Genomic DNA, 13,076 nt, shown 5'->3' on the forward strand with positions numbered 1-13,076 from the left:
AGGCGGCAAGCTCGATCTCGTCGACGCTGCGGCCGAGCGGGAGCGAGCCTGGCCGACCGAGGCATGCTTCGCCCCGCCCGGAATGCTCGCCCCGCCTCGAGGGCGTCGCAGCGTGTTTGTTTGCTTTCGACACGCGCTCGAAACGCTCTCATGGGTGCGTAGACCTCCTCTGTGGCGATGGAGCGCACTTCTCGTGCCGAACGAGAGGCGAGAGGTCGAGCAGGAGAGCCTTGCCTGGATTTGAGAAGGTCGCTCAGCTTCGTGCACGAGCCCGTCTCGAGAGGGAGGAACTGCTACAAGAGAGTTGCAGAGCGATGAATGCTACGGGGGAGGAAATGCGCGTCTAGTCCGACAAAAGGTGACAGAGAGAGAGAGAGAGAGAGAGCAACAAAGGAGGGGAGGGACGAGTGGTACAAAGTCGGGCGTCGACGACCGAGAGGAAAACCCTCCCTCACCCGCTCAGGATCCCGACGACGTCGTCGAACGACAGCTTGCCCTTGGTGTGCCCGCCACCGAGCGGCGCCGCACGGCGGTGCCCGACCCGCAGCGGCGCCACCTCGTCCTCGTCGTACTCGTCGTCCGAGTCGCACAGCTCGAGCATGCGCAGGCCGACGCCCGCCGTGCCCGCCGCGCCGGCGCCGGTACTCGAGCCGCGCTGCGTCGGCGAGTTGTCGAGGTCGTCGGGCCCGCCGGGCGTGTGCGGGAACGCGGCGCGCGGCGTCGAGTTGCACCCGGACCCGGACCCGGAGCCCGAGCCCGAGTAGTAGGTGTGCGGGAGCTGCGTCGGCGTGCGGAGCTTGTCGCCGGCTTGAGGCGTCGTGAGGAGGTACGACGAGTAGATGTCGCTCGCGTCGAGGTGGGCCGGGCTCGCCGGCGAGTGCGCGCCGGACGACTGGTGGTGCGCCCTCGGGTTGGGCGTGCAGGGCCGGGCGAGGAGCTCCTCTTCGGCGACAGGGCCGAGTGGCGCGTCGTGGAACGAGTAGGTCGAGGGTGTCGGGGGCTCGACAATGAAGGGCGACGAGGAGGAGGAAGAGGCGCGGTGAGGAGGGAAGGCGGCGTGATGAGGGAACGCCGGCGAGATGGGCGACGGCGCGGCGGACGAGGCGAGGGACGAGACGGACGACGAGAGGGAAGGTGTGCGTCGAGACGAGGTGCGAGGCGGCGGCGCGAACGACTCGTGCGACGACGACCTGGACGACCCGACGTCGCCGTTGCTCCGGCGCAGCGAGCCGGCCGCGCTCTGCCGCTCGCCGGCCTGCACGCGCTCGCGCTCCTCGAGTGCGCGAGCCTTGCGCGCCTTGTCCTCCTTGCGCTGGGCGCGCTCGCGCTCCTTGGCCCGGCGCTCCTCCTCCCTCCTCACGCGGCGGTAGTGCGAGTCGATCCCGCCGCCGCTCTCACCGCTGCCGCCGCTCGACCCGCTGCGCAGGCTCGCCGCGTCCGAGCTGCTCGCGGCGTCCTCGGCGCTCGAGCTCGTGCCGCACAAGGCGTTGAGCGCGTCGGCCTGGGCGCACGCGCGCGAGCAGTAGATCGAGTCCTCCTCGGGCTCGGCGCCGCAGAAGCACCGGTCGAGGGCCGACGACGTGGCGGCAAGGGCGGCGAGGAGGTCCATGTGCGAGTCGGGGCCGGCGGCGGAGGACGGCGCGAGCGACAGGTGGCCGAACGCGCCCTCGAGCTGGTGGTGGTGGGGCGGCTCGCCCGGAGGTGCCGACGAGGGTGCGGCGACGGCGCCCGGGGCGAACGACGCGGACGAGCGGTACCGGGTGCGCTCGCGGAGCTGCATGGTCGAGTCGGAGCTGGGCGTGTGCTTGTGGAACCGCGGCGGCGAGTCGTCGAGACGCGCCGAGCTAAAGTCGCGGTACAGCGAGTCGAGGACGCTGCCGGCGTCCGAATAGCCGTCGTCGCACGCGTCGTCGTGGTCGTACGAGTCGCTCGTGAAGCTCGTGTATGTGCTCGACACGGCCGAGCGCGCGGTCGACGGCGACCGAAAGTTGGAGCTGCTCGAGGTGGTCGACGACGACGAGGTGCTGGCCTGGGTCGCGTGCTGCGCGCCGTGCTGCTGGAGCGAGTCGCCGCGGACCGGGTACTGGAACGCTGCGCCGAGCGAGGGCGCGCCTCGAGGGTGTGCTGGGTCGCGTGCGGGCGAGCGTGCCGAGGTGGAGAGCGAGGGCGAGGGGAAGGCGAAGCTCGACGGCGAGCGCGCTTGTGGGTGATGGAGGGTCATCCCTGTGACCGTGTGTGGCTCGTGGCGCCAACCGAGAACAGGGTCGTCGAGGGAGGAGAGGGCGAGAGCGAGAAGGAGGGCGGCAACGGTCGAACGGCGCACGCGCTGCGCATTCTCCGCGTACGGTGCCGTTGCGGAGCTCCCTCCTTTCGATCAGCGGTCCCCTCTTCGCGAGCAGCTGCTCGTAGATCTCACTCTCGCACAGCTGCGCAGCTCGCAAGTCTCGCTCGCCGCACACCAAAGTGCTCACGGCGGGCGCACGGACGCCCTCGTCCGGGCAGGTCTCGCGGCGCACGTCGGCGGACCTGGCTAAGGCTGCGACCGCCCTTGGCTTCGAGAGCATCCGCCTCGAGCTCGTCTCAATTCCTTTGCGAGCCGTCGCTCGCTCTCTCTCTGTACAGATCTGTCGCCGGCGTTTCGCGCGTCGCAGGTACCCGCCGCTCGCAGTTCGAGGGGTTCGTTCGAGGGGGGAGGGCAGGTACACATCCAGGGAGGAAGGAGTGTCGGTACGGAATGACGACGACGACTCGGGGAGGGGATCCAGGAGGAGGAGCACCCTCGTTTCGAGGCCGCGCGGTGAGGAGAAGAACCCTCGGTGATCTGCAATCGCCACTTTGCAGCTTCATCTGGCTCCGTGAGGGCGCGGGGCGGAGCGAGCCCGAGAGCACTCTCGCGGTGAGCGACCTGGCCTCGCTCGGTCCTTGCGCGCAGCCGGTGGGCGCACGCTTGCTGGCTGCAAGTACGCCCTCTCCAGAACACGCCTGAGGGACCGGAAAGCCGTGCGAGAGACGGTTGCCCCACCTCGTCGCTCGACGTTGTTTGAGGAGGAGGTCGGGCGTCTCGCTCCTCGCTACCCGCTCGTCCAGCTCGCCTGCTGCGTGTGGCGCGCTCTGCTTCCTGTCGGCCTGCCGCACGACCGCTCGTGCTCGCCCACCGCCGCCATGGTCGACGCCGACGTCGACGACCAGATCGAGGCCATCCTGCGGCGGGCGACACAGCTCGCCGACACGCTCCCGCCCCTGTACAGCTGGGACGACTTGTGCGACACCATCGCGAGCGAGTGCGTCCCCATTCCTCTCGCCTCTCTCGCACGCCCGGGGTCCCCGTCCCGCTGACTCCTCCCCCTCGCACAACAGAGACCTCGCCGCCCTAAACCGCCACCCCGAGCTCGAAAAGCTCTACGTCCACGAGTTCAACCCGCTCATTCGACGCGCATACGGCTCGACCGAGGCGTACTTGCGGCTGCGGCTCGGCTGGGCGGCGCCGGCGCCGGACGAGCAGGACGGACAGGGCGAGGGCGAGGGCGAGGGCAAGGGCAATGACGGTGAGCAACGTGCCGACACGAGCGGGCGAGGGAGGAGGAAGGAGTACTGGGAGCGGGACGACAAGGTGAACGTGCGCCGCAACGACTGGAAGTACTCGATGCCCCGGGACGTTCGGTGCGTCCCTCTTTCGCTTCGGCCTCGCCGCGGTTCGCCAGCTAATCCCTTCCGCCCTCGTCCTCGTCGCACAGGCACTACGTTGTCTGGGTCGACCTCCCGCTCTTCAGCCCCCTCCTCTGCATCCCGCCGCCTTCGGTCCTCCCCGCGTCTTCCTCACCCTCGACTTCTGCTCCCGCAAGCGGCACATCCACCCCGTCCGGCCCCTCGCACCGCAACCCTCTCGCCTCTCGAGCCGATGGCGAGCCCGGCGCCGCGCTCGTAGCGCCGACAAAGGGGACGTGGGACCACGTGTCGGAGAAGGGGCTCGGCGGGCTCACGGGCGCGGCGCAGCGGCGGTGGCGGCGACGGCGAGGCCTTCCTGAGGAGGAGGCCGGCGCGGCGAGGGGGCAGGAGGATGGGCCGGAGCGGGAGGTGCGAGCGTTCGTCGAGCGCAGGTGGCCCGAGGAGGACGGGTGGGAAACGGCATGGTGCGTCGGCTCGTTTCTCTCTCTCTGGATCGTCTCGGGTCTCGGCCTCCTCGCGAGTCTGAGCATGCAGTATGAGGTTGCGTATGCTCACCGTCGCGCCCGTCTCGCAGGTTCGCCAACCCGCCGGCGCTGCAGAGCGTGTCCGGCCTCGCCCACTTCCACGTCCTCGCGCGGCAGGTCCTGCGCGACGAGCAGGACGCCGCGAGTGTCCAGAGGGGCGAGGCATAGAGCCGGGCGGCGAGCAGGGGCCCGCAGCTGGGTCGGGTCGAGGATTGTGTAGATGCGCCGAACTCTAGGCTTGAGCAGCGAGCGCTAGATGCCATAGAAGCTCGATATCTTCCATCTTTCGTCTTGGGCACAGCAGAGTGGTGCAAGCGCTCGAAAGGCAGCTGGTTCCCGGGTCGAACTGGCTCAGTCCGCGGAAGCAAGCGGAGGAGGAGAAGGGCCGGCTCACTCGACTCTGCGGCCGCGCAGGTGTGCCAGAGTCTCGTGTGATACTCTTGGTAGCAGCTCGAAGCAGCGCAAACACACACTGGAGCAGCGAGAGAGGCTGGCGCGGGTCTCGTCACCCTGGCTTGTGTTTGGCCGCGCTCCTCCTCCCACCTCCCTCTCTCCCTCCCGCCCTCTCCGAGACGAGCTGCAAGCGCAAGCCGACTGCGAGTACACCCCTCGTCCAGCGCGTCGCCCTCTGCATCACCCGCACCGCCTGCGTCGCCGTCCACCGCCCTCGGCCTCCCTTGTTTGGGCTCCCTCGTCGACTCGCCCTACCTCGCCCTCGCTCCCGCCAGGAGCCGCGCCGAGCACCGTACAGCGCCTCAGCACCCGCCAGGACACCCTAGCTCGCTCAAGCACTCGGTCAGAGCCATGTCGTCGACCGCTTCGCAGGCCAAGGTCCGTCCACTTTCTACCTCTCCCTCGCCCTCGTCGTACGCCGTGTTCCGCGGTCTGCATTGTGTGCACCAGCTCCAGAGCACCTGTAGCAACGGCGTGCGCGCCGCAGCACCCCGCCTCGAGCCGTCACTGACTCTCTCCTCCCACCTCCCTCCCCTTGTTCACTCATCGCCTCGGTCGACTCGCATGCACCCACCACAGCTCTCGCGCCCTCGCCGTGCCGCCCGCGCACCCGTCCGCCTCGGTCAGCCGCCTCAAGGTCAAGACGAGAACGCCCCCGCAGCCGCCGGTGGCAGTCGCGTCGGCGTCGCCGTCGCTCCGGGCAAGGCCGCCCTCGCCGGCAAGCAGGCCGCCGTCACGGCCCAGCCCGCGGGCAAGGTCGCCCTCCAGACGCAGCAGGCGACGCAGGGTGCGAGGCGGGCGTTCGGCGACGTGAGCAACGCTCAGGGTGCAGCTCTCAGGGTGCGTCTCGGCTCGTTTCCCTCACCTCAACTCGGTCGACTCGCGCGCCTTGTGTGCGGGCGGACCTGCTCGCAGGCCTCGTGTCGAGAATGGACACTGACACCATGTGTACGAACAGGTTCACGTCGACCGCACGAGCAAGGAGGTCGCCGCCAAGCCGACAACCCGTTCTCGCGCCGCATCGGGCCAGTCGGTCGCCTCGTCCACCGCCGCCGCCGCTCCGCAACCGCCCTCATCGACTGGCACCGGCATCGGTCGCCTCGCCATCGGCACCGGTGCGCGCGCCGGCGCGGCCCCTGTCGCTGGCGCCGCCGCCGCGAGGACGCACCGTCCCGCACGCGTTCCCGCCGGCGGCGCTCGCGCTCCGACCCAGCCGGCCGCCGTCGCGCCCGCTGCGCCTAAGGTCGAGCAGGGCGAGTGGGCCGGCGCGTACGCCGGGCCGTCGCACGTCTTGCCGCAGGCCAAGGGCGAGCACGGCGCCGTCCCGACCGTCGGGCTCGGCATCGCCGGCAAGTGGGAGGACGACATGGCCGTCGACCAGCAGCAGCAGCACGCGCAGCACGGCGTCAAGCGCGCGCACGAGATCGACCACGAGTTCGGCGTCGACGAGGACGACGAGCCGGCGGCAGCGTTCGGCGGCGGCCACGCCCACCCGCACGGCGCCGCCGCGCACGAGGACAAGGTGCGCGTGCTCGCCGGCGACGACGACGTCGAGGGCGGCAGCGGCGAGGGCGGTGCGGCGATGGAGCTCGACCCGGAGGACTGGCTCCTCGCCCTGTGCGAGCCCGCCGAGGCCGAGGAGAGCGAGCGCGTGCTCGAGGTCCTCAAGCGCGAGTTCAAGGAGGAGGTCGACTGGTGGGACATCTCGATGGTCGCCGAGTACAGCGACGAGATCTTCAAGTACATGAGCGAGCTCGAGGTGCGTCGTCGTCGTCCCCTTCCGTCTTCCTTTCGCCTCGGCGGACGGGCCTCCCGGCTCGTCCTCGTCTCTTCCTGCGCATTGGTCCTGACAACTTGCTCGTTCCCGTCACGCAGGAGTCGTCGATGCCGAATCCTCGCTACATGGACCACCAGACCGAGATCGAGTGGTGCGTCGGCGACGTCCTCTCATTCTCGAGTCCGAATCGGCGAGCGGTCACTGACACGTCCCCCTCGACGTCTCGCAGGTCGATGCGGACGACGCTCATCGACTGGCTCCTCCAGGTCCACCTGCGGTACCACATGCTGCCCGAGACGCTGTGGATCGCCATCAACGTCATCGACCGCTTCCTGTCGAACCGGGTCGTGTCGCTCATCAAGTTCCAGCTCGTCGGCGTCACGGCCATGTTCGTCGCCGCCAAGTACGAGGAGATCATGGCGCCGTCGGTCGAGGAGTTTGTCTTCATGACCGAGGGCGGCTACTCGCGCGAGGAGATCCTCAAGGGCGAGCGCATCATCCTCCAGAGCCTCGAGTTCAACATCTCGTCGTACTGCACGCCCTACTCGTGGGTCCGCCGCATCTCCAAGGCCGACGACTACGACATCCAGACGCGCACCCTGTCCAAGTTCCTCATGGAGGTGACGCTCCTCGACCACCGCTTCCTGCGCGCCAAGCCGTCCATGATTGCCGCCGTCGGCATGTACCTCTCGCGCCGCATGCTCGGAGGTGACTGGGCGCGTCCCTCTCTCTCTCTTTCTCCCCTCGTCTCTTGCCCGTCGCCGAGTCTGACCCCTTCTTCGTCGTCGCGCGCAGAACGAGGCGTTCGTCTTCTACTCGCAGTACACCGAGGTGCAGCTGCTCGTCCCGGCCGGCTTCCTGCTCGAGAACCTGTCGCAGCCTGGGTTCGAGGAGCGCTTCGTGTTCAAGAAGTACTCGGCCAAGAGTGCGTCCCTCGCCTCGTCCTCGTTCCTCGACCCTCCTCGACTCGCATTGACCCTCGCTCTCGCTCTCGCAGAGTTCCTCAAGGCGTCCATCTTTGCGCGCAACTGGGCCCGCCAGAACGCGGCGACCGAGGAGGCCTGATCCTCTCGACGTCCCCGCCCTCCTTCTCCTTCGCCCTCGCCCGCTAGATCCGCCTACTTCTTCGCCCCCGCGCACATACCCGCATACCCGCGCCGTCTTCTGTAAACATCGCCCTCCCTGCGTGCCGTCCTCCTCCTCTTTTGCCGCATCCAGCCCCTCCTCGCCGGCGAGCCGCCGCCTTCGTGCACGCGCCGCCCTCCCCTTTCGTCCTTTCACCCGCATACCCTTCCTGCCCTACCCCCTTCCCGCCTCGCCCCCTTTTTGCCTCGACGATTTGCCCTCGCCCTCTGGCCCTCCTCGCGCGCCGACCTTTGTCTTGGCCGCTCTCGAGCGTGCGCGCCCCCTTGCCGTGTCTGTCGCCCTCTCTTCCTCTCGTAGCTATCCCACGACCTGGACTGGAACGCACGAGGACGACTTGCTTGATCACATGCGAGCGGGCCTGCGAGAGCGAGAGAGAGCGAGAGAAAGGGGAGCGAGCGCAACTTGAGAAGGTCGACGAGCGAGAACGAGAAAGCGGTAGCGAACGAGGCGTTGCAAGGCGTCCAGACCGAGAGGCTCGACGCAAGGGAGTGCTCACTGAAAGCTAACGAACGGGCGTGACAAGGTGGGACGAGAGAGGTGCGCGCTGCGCCGGCCGAGGGGAGGGAAACTGACAAGGGAGGAGAGGCGTCGAGGGTTTTTGAGAGATAGATCGGGGTGTACATGGGTTGTGGGTCGTGATAAAGAACGAGAGGGGGTGGGAGAGAGAGAGAGGAAGGACGGGCGCTAGCCGAACACCTTGCTCATGACCTTGCGGAGCCTGCCGCCCTTCCTCCCCTTTTTGCCGCCGCCCGTCGCCGCCTGCGCCGACGCGGCTCCCTCGTCGAGCTGCGCACGGCTCGTCGTGCTCCACGCGAGGCTCGAGAGGTTGCTCGCACGCGAGCTCGGCCGCGTCGGCGCGCCGTCGTTGACCTCGCCAGGCCCGGCGCCGCTGCCGAGCGAGAGCGAGAAGAACGAGAGGACCGAGCGCGAACGCTTGTGGAGACCCTTGGTCTTGCCGCCGCGGGTCGGACCGTCGCGAGTCGCCGAGCGCGACGCCGAGCGCGAGTGTGAGTGGGCGCTGTCGAGGGTGCCGACCGTCGACTGCGAGTCGGAGCGCAGGTGCTGCAGGTTGGTGAACGGGAGGACCGAGTGCGACGGCGACGGCGGGCGAGAGGGCGCCGTGATCGAGCCCTTGGCGACGGCGGCGACGGGCGAGACCGACTCGTAGGTGCCCTTGCGGCCGAATGGCGGGCGCGACGGCGAGTCGTCCGAGGCGCCCTTGACGGCCGACTCGTGGCGCTCAGTTGACGTGCCCTTGGTCGGCGTGCGCATTGACGTCGTGCGGCTCGACTTGCGCTTCGTGCGCGACGGCGAACCGGCGACGAGCTTGATGGTCGGCTCGTCGACGTCGGCGTCCGAGCCCTCGTCAGACGAGACGTCGTCAGGAACCCCTGCGAGAGGAGTATGTGGCGAGTCAGGGTGGAAGGTCGACCAGGCAGGACAAGGGCGAGGACGCACAGGTGGGCAGCTGCCTCGACGGCTCGACGATCTTGGGCGGTGGCGGCGGGCTCGCGACGCGGTCGAAAGCCGGTGTGTCGGCGCGCGAGTAATCCGACTCGGAAAAGTCGGCGTCGTCGGCCGACTCGTGCAGGACGACCGACGGGAGGTTGCGGATGGCCTGCGACCGAGTTTGAGCGTCAGTACTCGAGAGACAAGAGAGGGCGAGATGCTTGAGCAGACGCACAGTCGGGATGCGGCGGTGGCCGGGCTTGAAGTCGTCGTGCGAGTAGTTGGGCGACGAGATGGGCGATGCTGAAGGAAGATCGAGGAACGTCAGTGACCTTCCCAAACTCAAGATCCTCGAGCAGGACGAACCCAAGGTCGAGACGCTGCCGGCCGGCGATTTTGCGCGGATGCGCAGAGACGACTTGCGCTGCGGCGGCGAGATGTAGAGAGGCGTGCTGGACGAGGACGAGTGGCTCGCCTCGGTCGAGGTCGAGGTCGAGGTCGAGGACGAAAGCGGCGTCGTGCTGTTGAAGCTGAACGGCGCAGGGATCGCTGGGGACGATCATGACGAGGGTCAGTATCTCGATTGGTGAAGTGAACGAGAGGGGACGCACTAGGCTGAAGCGGCTGCGAGAACTTGGCGGCAGCAGGAGAGGGGCGCGACTCGGGCGTCGAGAAGGGCGACGACGGGCTGATCTGGAACGGGTCGACCGGTTTGCGCACATCGAGAACGTCCTGCACACGGCGAGCGAGCGAGTTGAGGCGAAGCCTGGGAAGAAAGAGGTGGTCGGCGAGGAAAAGAGAGGGAGAAAGAGGGAGAGGCTCATGCGCACCTCGCAGGAGGCGAATCGGCGAGCGGCTTGGTCTTGAAGTTGAGCGGCAGGGTGACAGCGTCTGTGAGACTCGAAAAGTCGTCAGGTGGTGCACGAGGTGGAGATGCGAGACGACGCACTGCGCTCCTCGACCCTGCCGGCCTCAATGATCTCGAAGGTCGACTCGCCGGTCGACGACTGAGGGCGCCCACCGAGCGACTGCTTGAGCGTCGCGAACGACATGGACGACGACGCCTTGTGGACGTGCTTGACCGAGAGCTTGCGCAAGGCTGCGAGAAAGCGGGCGTCAGGACCGCTTGGACAGGTCGAGGTTGGAGAGAGTGGACGCACTCGACGAGAGCGCCTTGGACGACTTGCCGAGGCGGGGGAGCTCACCCTTCGAGAATGGCGATGCTGCGTGACACCGAGAGCCTGTCAGGCCTGGGCTACGACCGGCAAAGGAGGAGGGAGGAGGACGTACAGCGCCCGTCCGTCTTGCCGATCTCGATCATGTACGAGCGCGTTGTGAACGACGTGTCGTCCTCGTTGCGCAGTACTGCAGTACACGAAAGGCTGTGAGTCGAGACTTGACGCCGCAAGAGTATAGGAGGGACGCACCAGGAGAGGTAGGTGCGCTCCTCGGCTCCTCGTCGACGACGACCGGCTTGACGATCGGGCCCGCCTGCTCCTGCTCCTGCTCCTGCTCGGCCTCCTCGTCGACGAACGTGCGCGAGCTCTTCGACGACAGCGTCGGGACGCAGTCGAGCTCGGAGAAGGTCGGCGCCGGCTTGCGCTTGACCGCCTTGAGCGAGCCCGACCTCGTCGGCCCGCGGACGACAGCGGCGGCGGCGACAGCCGACGTGCCCGCGACCTCGACGTCATGCCGCTGGTGGACGTACGACAGGAGCGGCTGCGAGACGACGCGCGGCCGCACGCCCGGCCCCGAGCGGATCGGACTCGTGAGCGGGCTCGAGACGAAGCGCTTGGCGCTCGCCGGCGCGACGGGCGACACGACGTCGGTCCTGCGGACCGGGATGCGGGACGGCGCCGGCGGCGACTTGACCGTCGGGCGCGGCTCGGTGGCGGTCGACGAGACGGGAACGGGCGGCGCGACGGGCTTCTTGACGACGGGCGTCTCGGGCGCAGGCGACAGGTTGGTGCTCGCGCGGTTCGCGAGCGCGAGAGGACGAGGCGCGAACGACGAGGTCGACCGAGAGGACGGCGCCGGGCTCGGAGCGGCCTCGGGGTCCTGGAAGATGGCGAACGCGCCGCCGCCGCTCTTGGGCGTGTGACGAGGCGAGGCGTGCTCGCTCTTCTGCTTGACGCTCGCGACGGTCGACGAGGGCGTAAAGACCGCCTTGCGGCCGGGCTTGGACCGGCTCGGGGTGCTGTAGCTCGACGGCGTGCGCGGTGCGCGACGGCTCGAGGACGAGCCCGACTGGTCGAAGAAGCGGTGCCGCAGCGCCGTCGCGCAGCTCTGGATGCGCAGGTGAACCGACGGGTCGGTCATGAGGTGCACGAGGGCCTCGAGCTCGGTCGAGATGAGGTAGTCGCCGTAGAACTTGCCGGTCGTCGTGCGGTGGTCTGTGCGGCGAAAAGGCGGCCGAGTCAGTCCCGCTCGCCGCGCTTGTCGGGAAAAGTGAGGACCTTGACGCACAGTAGATCTCGAGCTGCTCGCGGTTGAGAAATGTCTCGTCCTCCGACTGCTCGAACGGCTGCGTGCACGACGAGTCGGTCAGGTTCGACTCGACCAGCTCGAGTGACAGGACAGAGGACGCACCGTCCTGCCGACGACGACCTCGTACATCGTGACCTGTGCGAGACTATGTCAGTCGACCGTCGATGAGAGAGGCTGACAAGGGAGAGAGAGACGCACGCCGAGAGCAAAGATGTCCGAGAGGCGCTCGTCGTGCACGAGCCCTTTGGCCCGCTCGGGGCTCAGGTACTCTGCGACGTGGAAAGAAGTCTGAGTTAGTCCCAGTCACCGAGCGGGATAGAGAGGAAGATAGAAAGGCGGGCGCACCAGGCGTTCCCCAGCTGAGCGACGACAGGAAGCGGTCGGGCGCGCTCAGGCTGTACCGCTGCGAGAAGCCAAAGTCGATGAGGATGGGCCGCCCGAGCGCGAGGTCCTTGTGGCTGAGGAGGATGTTGCTCGGCTTGATGTCGTTGTGCGTGATGCCGTGCGCGTGCAGGTGCTCGACGGCCGACAGGAGCTGGCGGAAGTAGCCCTTGGCGCGCGATTCGGGCAGGGCCACAGGCATGAGCTGCGGGTGGAAGTCCATGACGACGAGGCCGTAGGACGGCGTGACGATGAACGAGTGGAAGGCGATGAGGTTCGGGTGCGGCGAGTTGCGCAAGGCCCGGATGCACCTGTCAAGGTCCGAGCGTTAGTCTCTGTACCGTTCGCCGTCGTCGCTCGTCGAGAGGGACAGTAGGACGCACTTGAACTCGGTCCAGAGAGCCCTTACGCGAGCCGAAGAGGTCGGGTTGCGGCTGCGGTGGACGAGCTTGACGCTCTGCGGCGGCACGTCGGGCCCGTCGAGCTTGGAGCGGACCTGCCAGACCGAGCCCCAATTGCCGTAGCCGACCTGCGCAGCACGAGAGGGTCGATCAGTCACGGACCTCGTCGCTGAAAGAGGGGGAGAGGGGGTGTCGGCACGGACCTCCTCGACGAACTGCGCGCGCTCGAGTGACTGGGTCAGCCCGTTGCCCGAGCAACGCAACCTCCTTCTCCTCGGTGACAGAGAGAACAGCGGGACGGACCTGGTAGCGCTCGGCGAGCGTCTGGTCGCTCCACGACTTGATGTCCTCGACCGGCCGCCCGTCCTGGTCCCTCGGGCTCTCCTTGACGCCCAACCTCCTCGAGCGCGGTGAGGGCGTGACCCGCTTGGGCGAGCGAGCCGGGCGGGAGGGCGAGGGTGTCGAGGGTGCGACGCGTGCGCTCGGTGAAGCGCGGACGATGTCGAACGTCGTCTGCGAGGCCTGGTCGACGAACGACTGGGCGAGGAGCGGCATCAAGGTCGCGGCGGCCATGTCTGGCTGTCGAGCTCGAGGAGCGAGTGTGGTGGTCGACGCGTTGCCGAGAAGTTGAGTGTCGACGCGGAAGGGTGCGGGCGGACCGAGGAGGAGGTGAGGGCGAGGAGGTGAGCGAGGGACGAGGGTGGAAGGGCGAGGCTTGCGCGACGAGCTGGCGCCTGGTGGTAGACTGGCGAGCGTAGGCTTTGGCGAAGAGCGGCGACGAGCAAACTCGCG

General features: G+C 68.2%; 4 protein-coding genes across 4 annotated transcripts; 2 read left to right on the forward strand and 2 right to left on the reverse strand.

The window, feature by feature from the left end:
* Positions 1-451: 451 nt before the first annotated feature.
* On the reverse strand, positions 452-2,221 carry RHOBADRAFT_55004 (uncharacterized protein; the record flags this gene model as incomplete). The annotated part of the gene is made up of 1 exon (XM_018417610.1): positions 452-2,221. One exon carries the CDS (start codon positions 2,219-2,221, stop codon positions 452-454), a length of 1,770 nt encoding a protein of 589 aa, XP_018269277.1.
* An 869-nt stretch (positions 2,222-3,090) lies between these two features.
* RHOBADRAFT_55005 (uncharacterized protein) lies at positions 3,091-4,474 on the forward strand. Its single transcript, XM_018417611.1, has 4 exons — positions 3,091-3,281; positions 3,358-3,660; positions 3,735-4,130; positions 4,241-4,474. The coding sequence occupies exons 1-4, from the start codon at positions 3,163-3,165 to the stop codon at positions 4,356-4,358; spliced, it is 936 nt and encodes a 311-aa protein (XP_018269278.1). The 5' UTR covers positions 3,091-3,162; the 3' UTR covers positions 4,359-4,474.
* Positions 4,475-6,297: 1,823 nt separating this feature from the next.
* Positions 6,298-7,458, forward strand: RHOBADRAFT_4414 (uncharacterized protein; the record flags this gene model as incomplete). Its single annotated transcript, XM_018414354.1, has 5 exons — positions 6,298-6,402; positions 6,519-6,571; positions 6,650-7,166; positions 7,216-7,345; positions 7,418-7,458. Coding segments are annotated over 5 exons (846 nt in total), but the record flags the coding sequence as incomplete, so codon positions are not given.
* A 3,849-nt stretch (positions 7,459-11,307) lies between these two features.
* Positions 11,308-12,415, reverse strand: RHOBADRAFT_7226 (uncharacterized protein; the record flags this gene model as incomplete). The annotated part of the gene is made up of 6 exons (XM_018419182.1): positions 11,308-11,408; positions 11,482-11,539; positions 11,605-11,637; positions 11,701-11,771; positions 11,848-12,194; positions 12,267-12,415. Coding segments are annotated over 6 exons (759 nt in total), but the record flags the coding sequence as incomplete, so codon positions are not given.
* Positions 12,416-13,076: the final 661 nt, after the last annotated feature.

This window comes from Rhodotorula graminis (genome assembly GCF_001329695.1).
Source record: "Rhodotorula graminis WP1 unplaced genomic scaffold RHOBAscaffold_11, whole genome shotgun sequence".
Lineage (NCBI taxonomy): Eukaryota > Fungi > Basidiomycota > Microbotryomycetes > Sporidiobolales > Sporidiobolaceae > Rhodotorula > Rhodotorula graminis.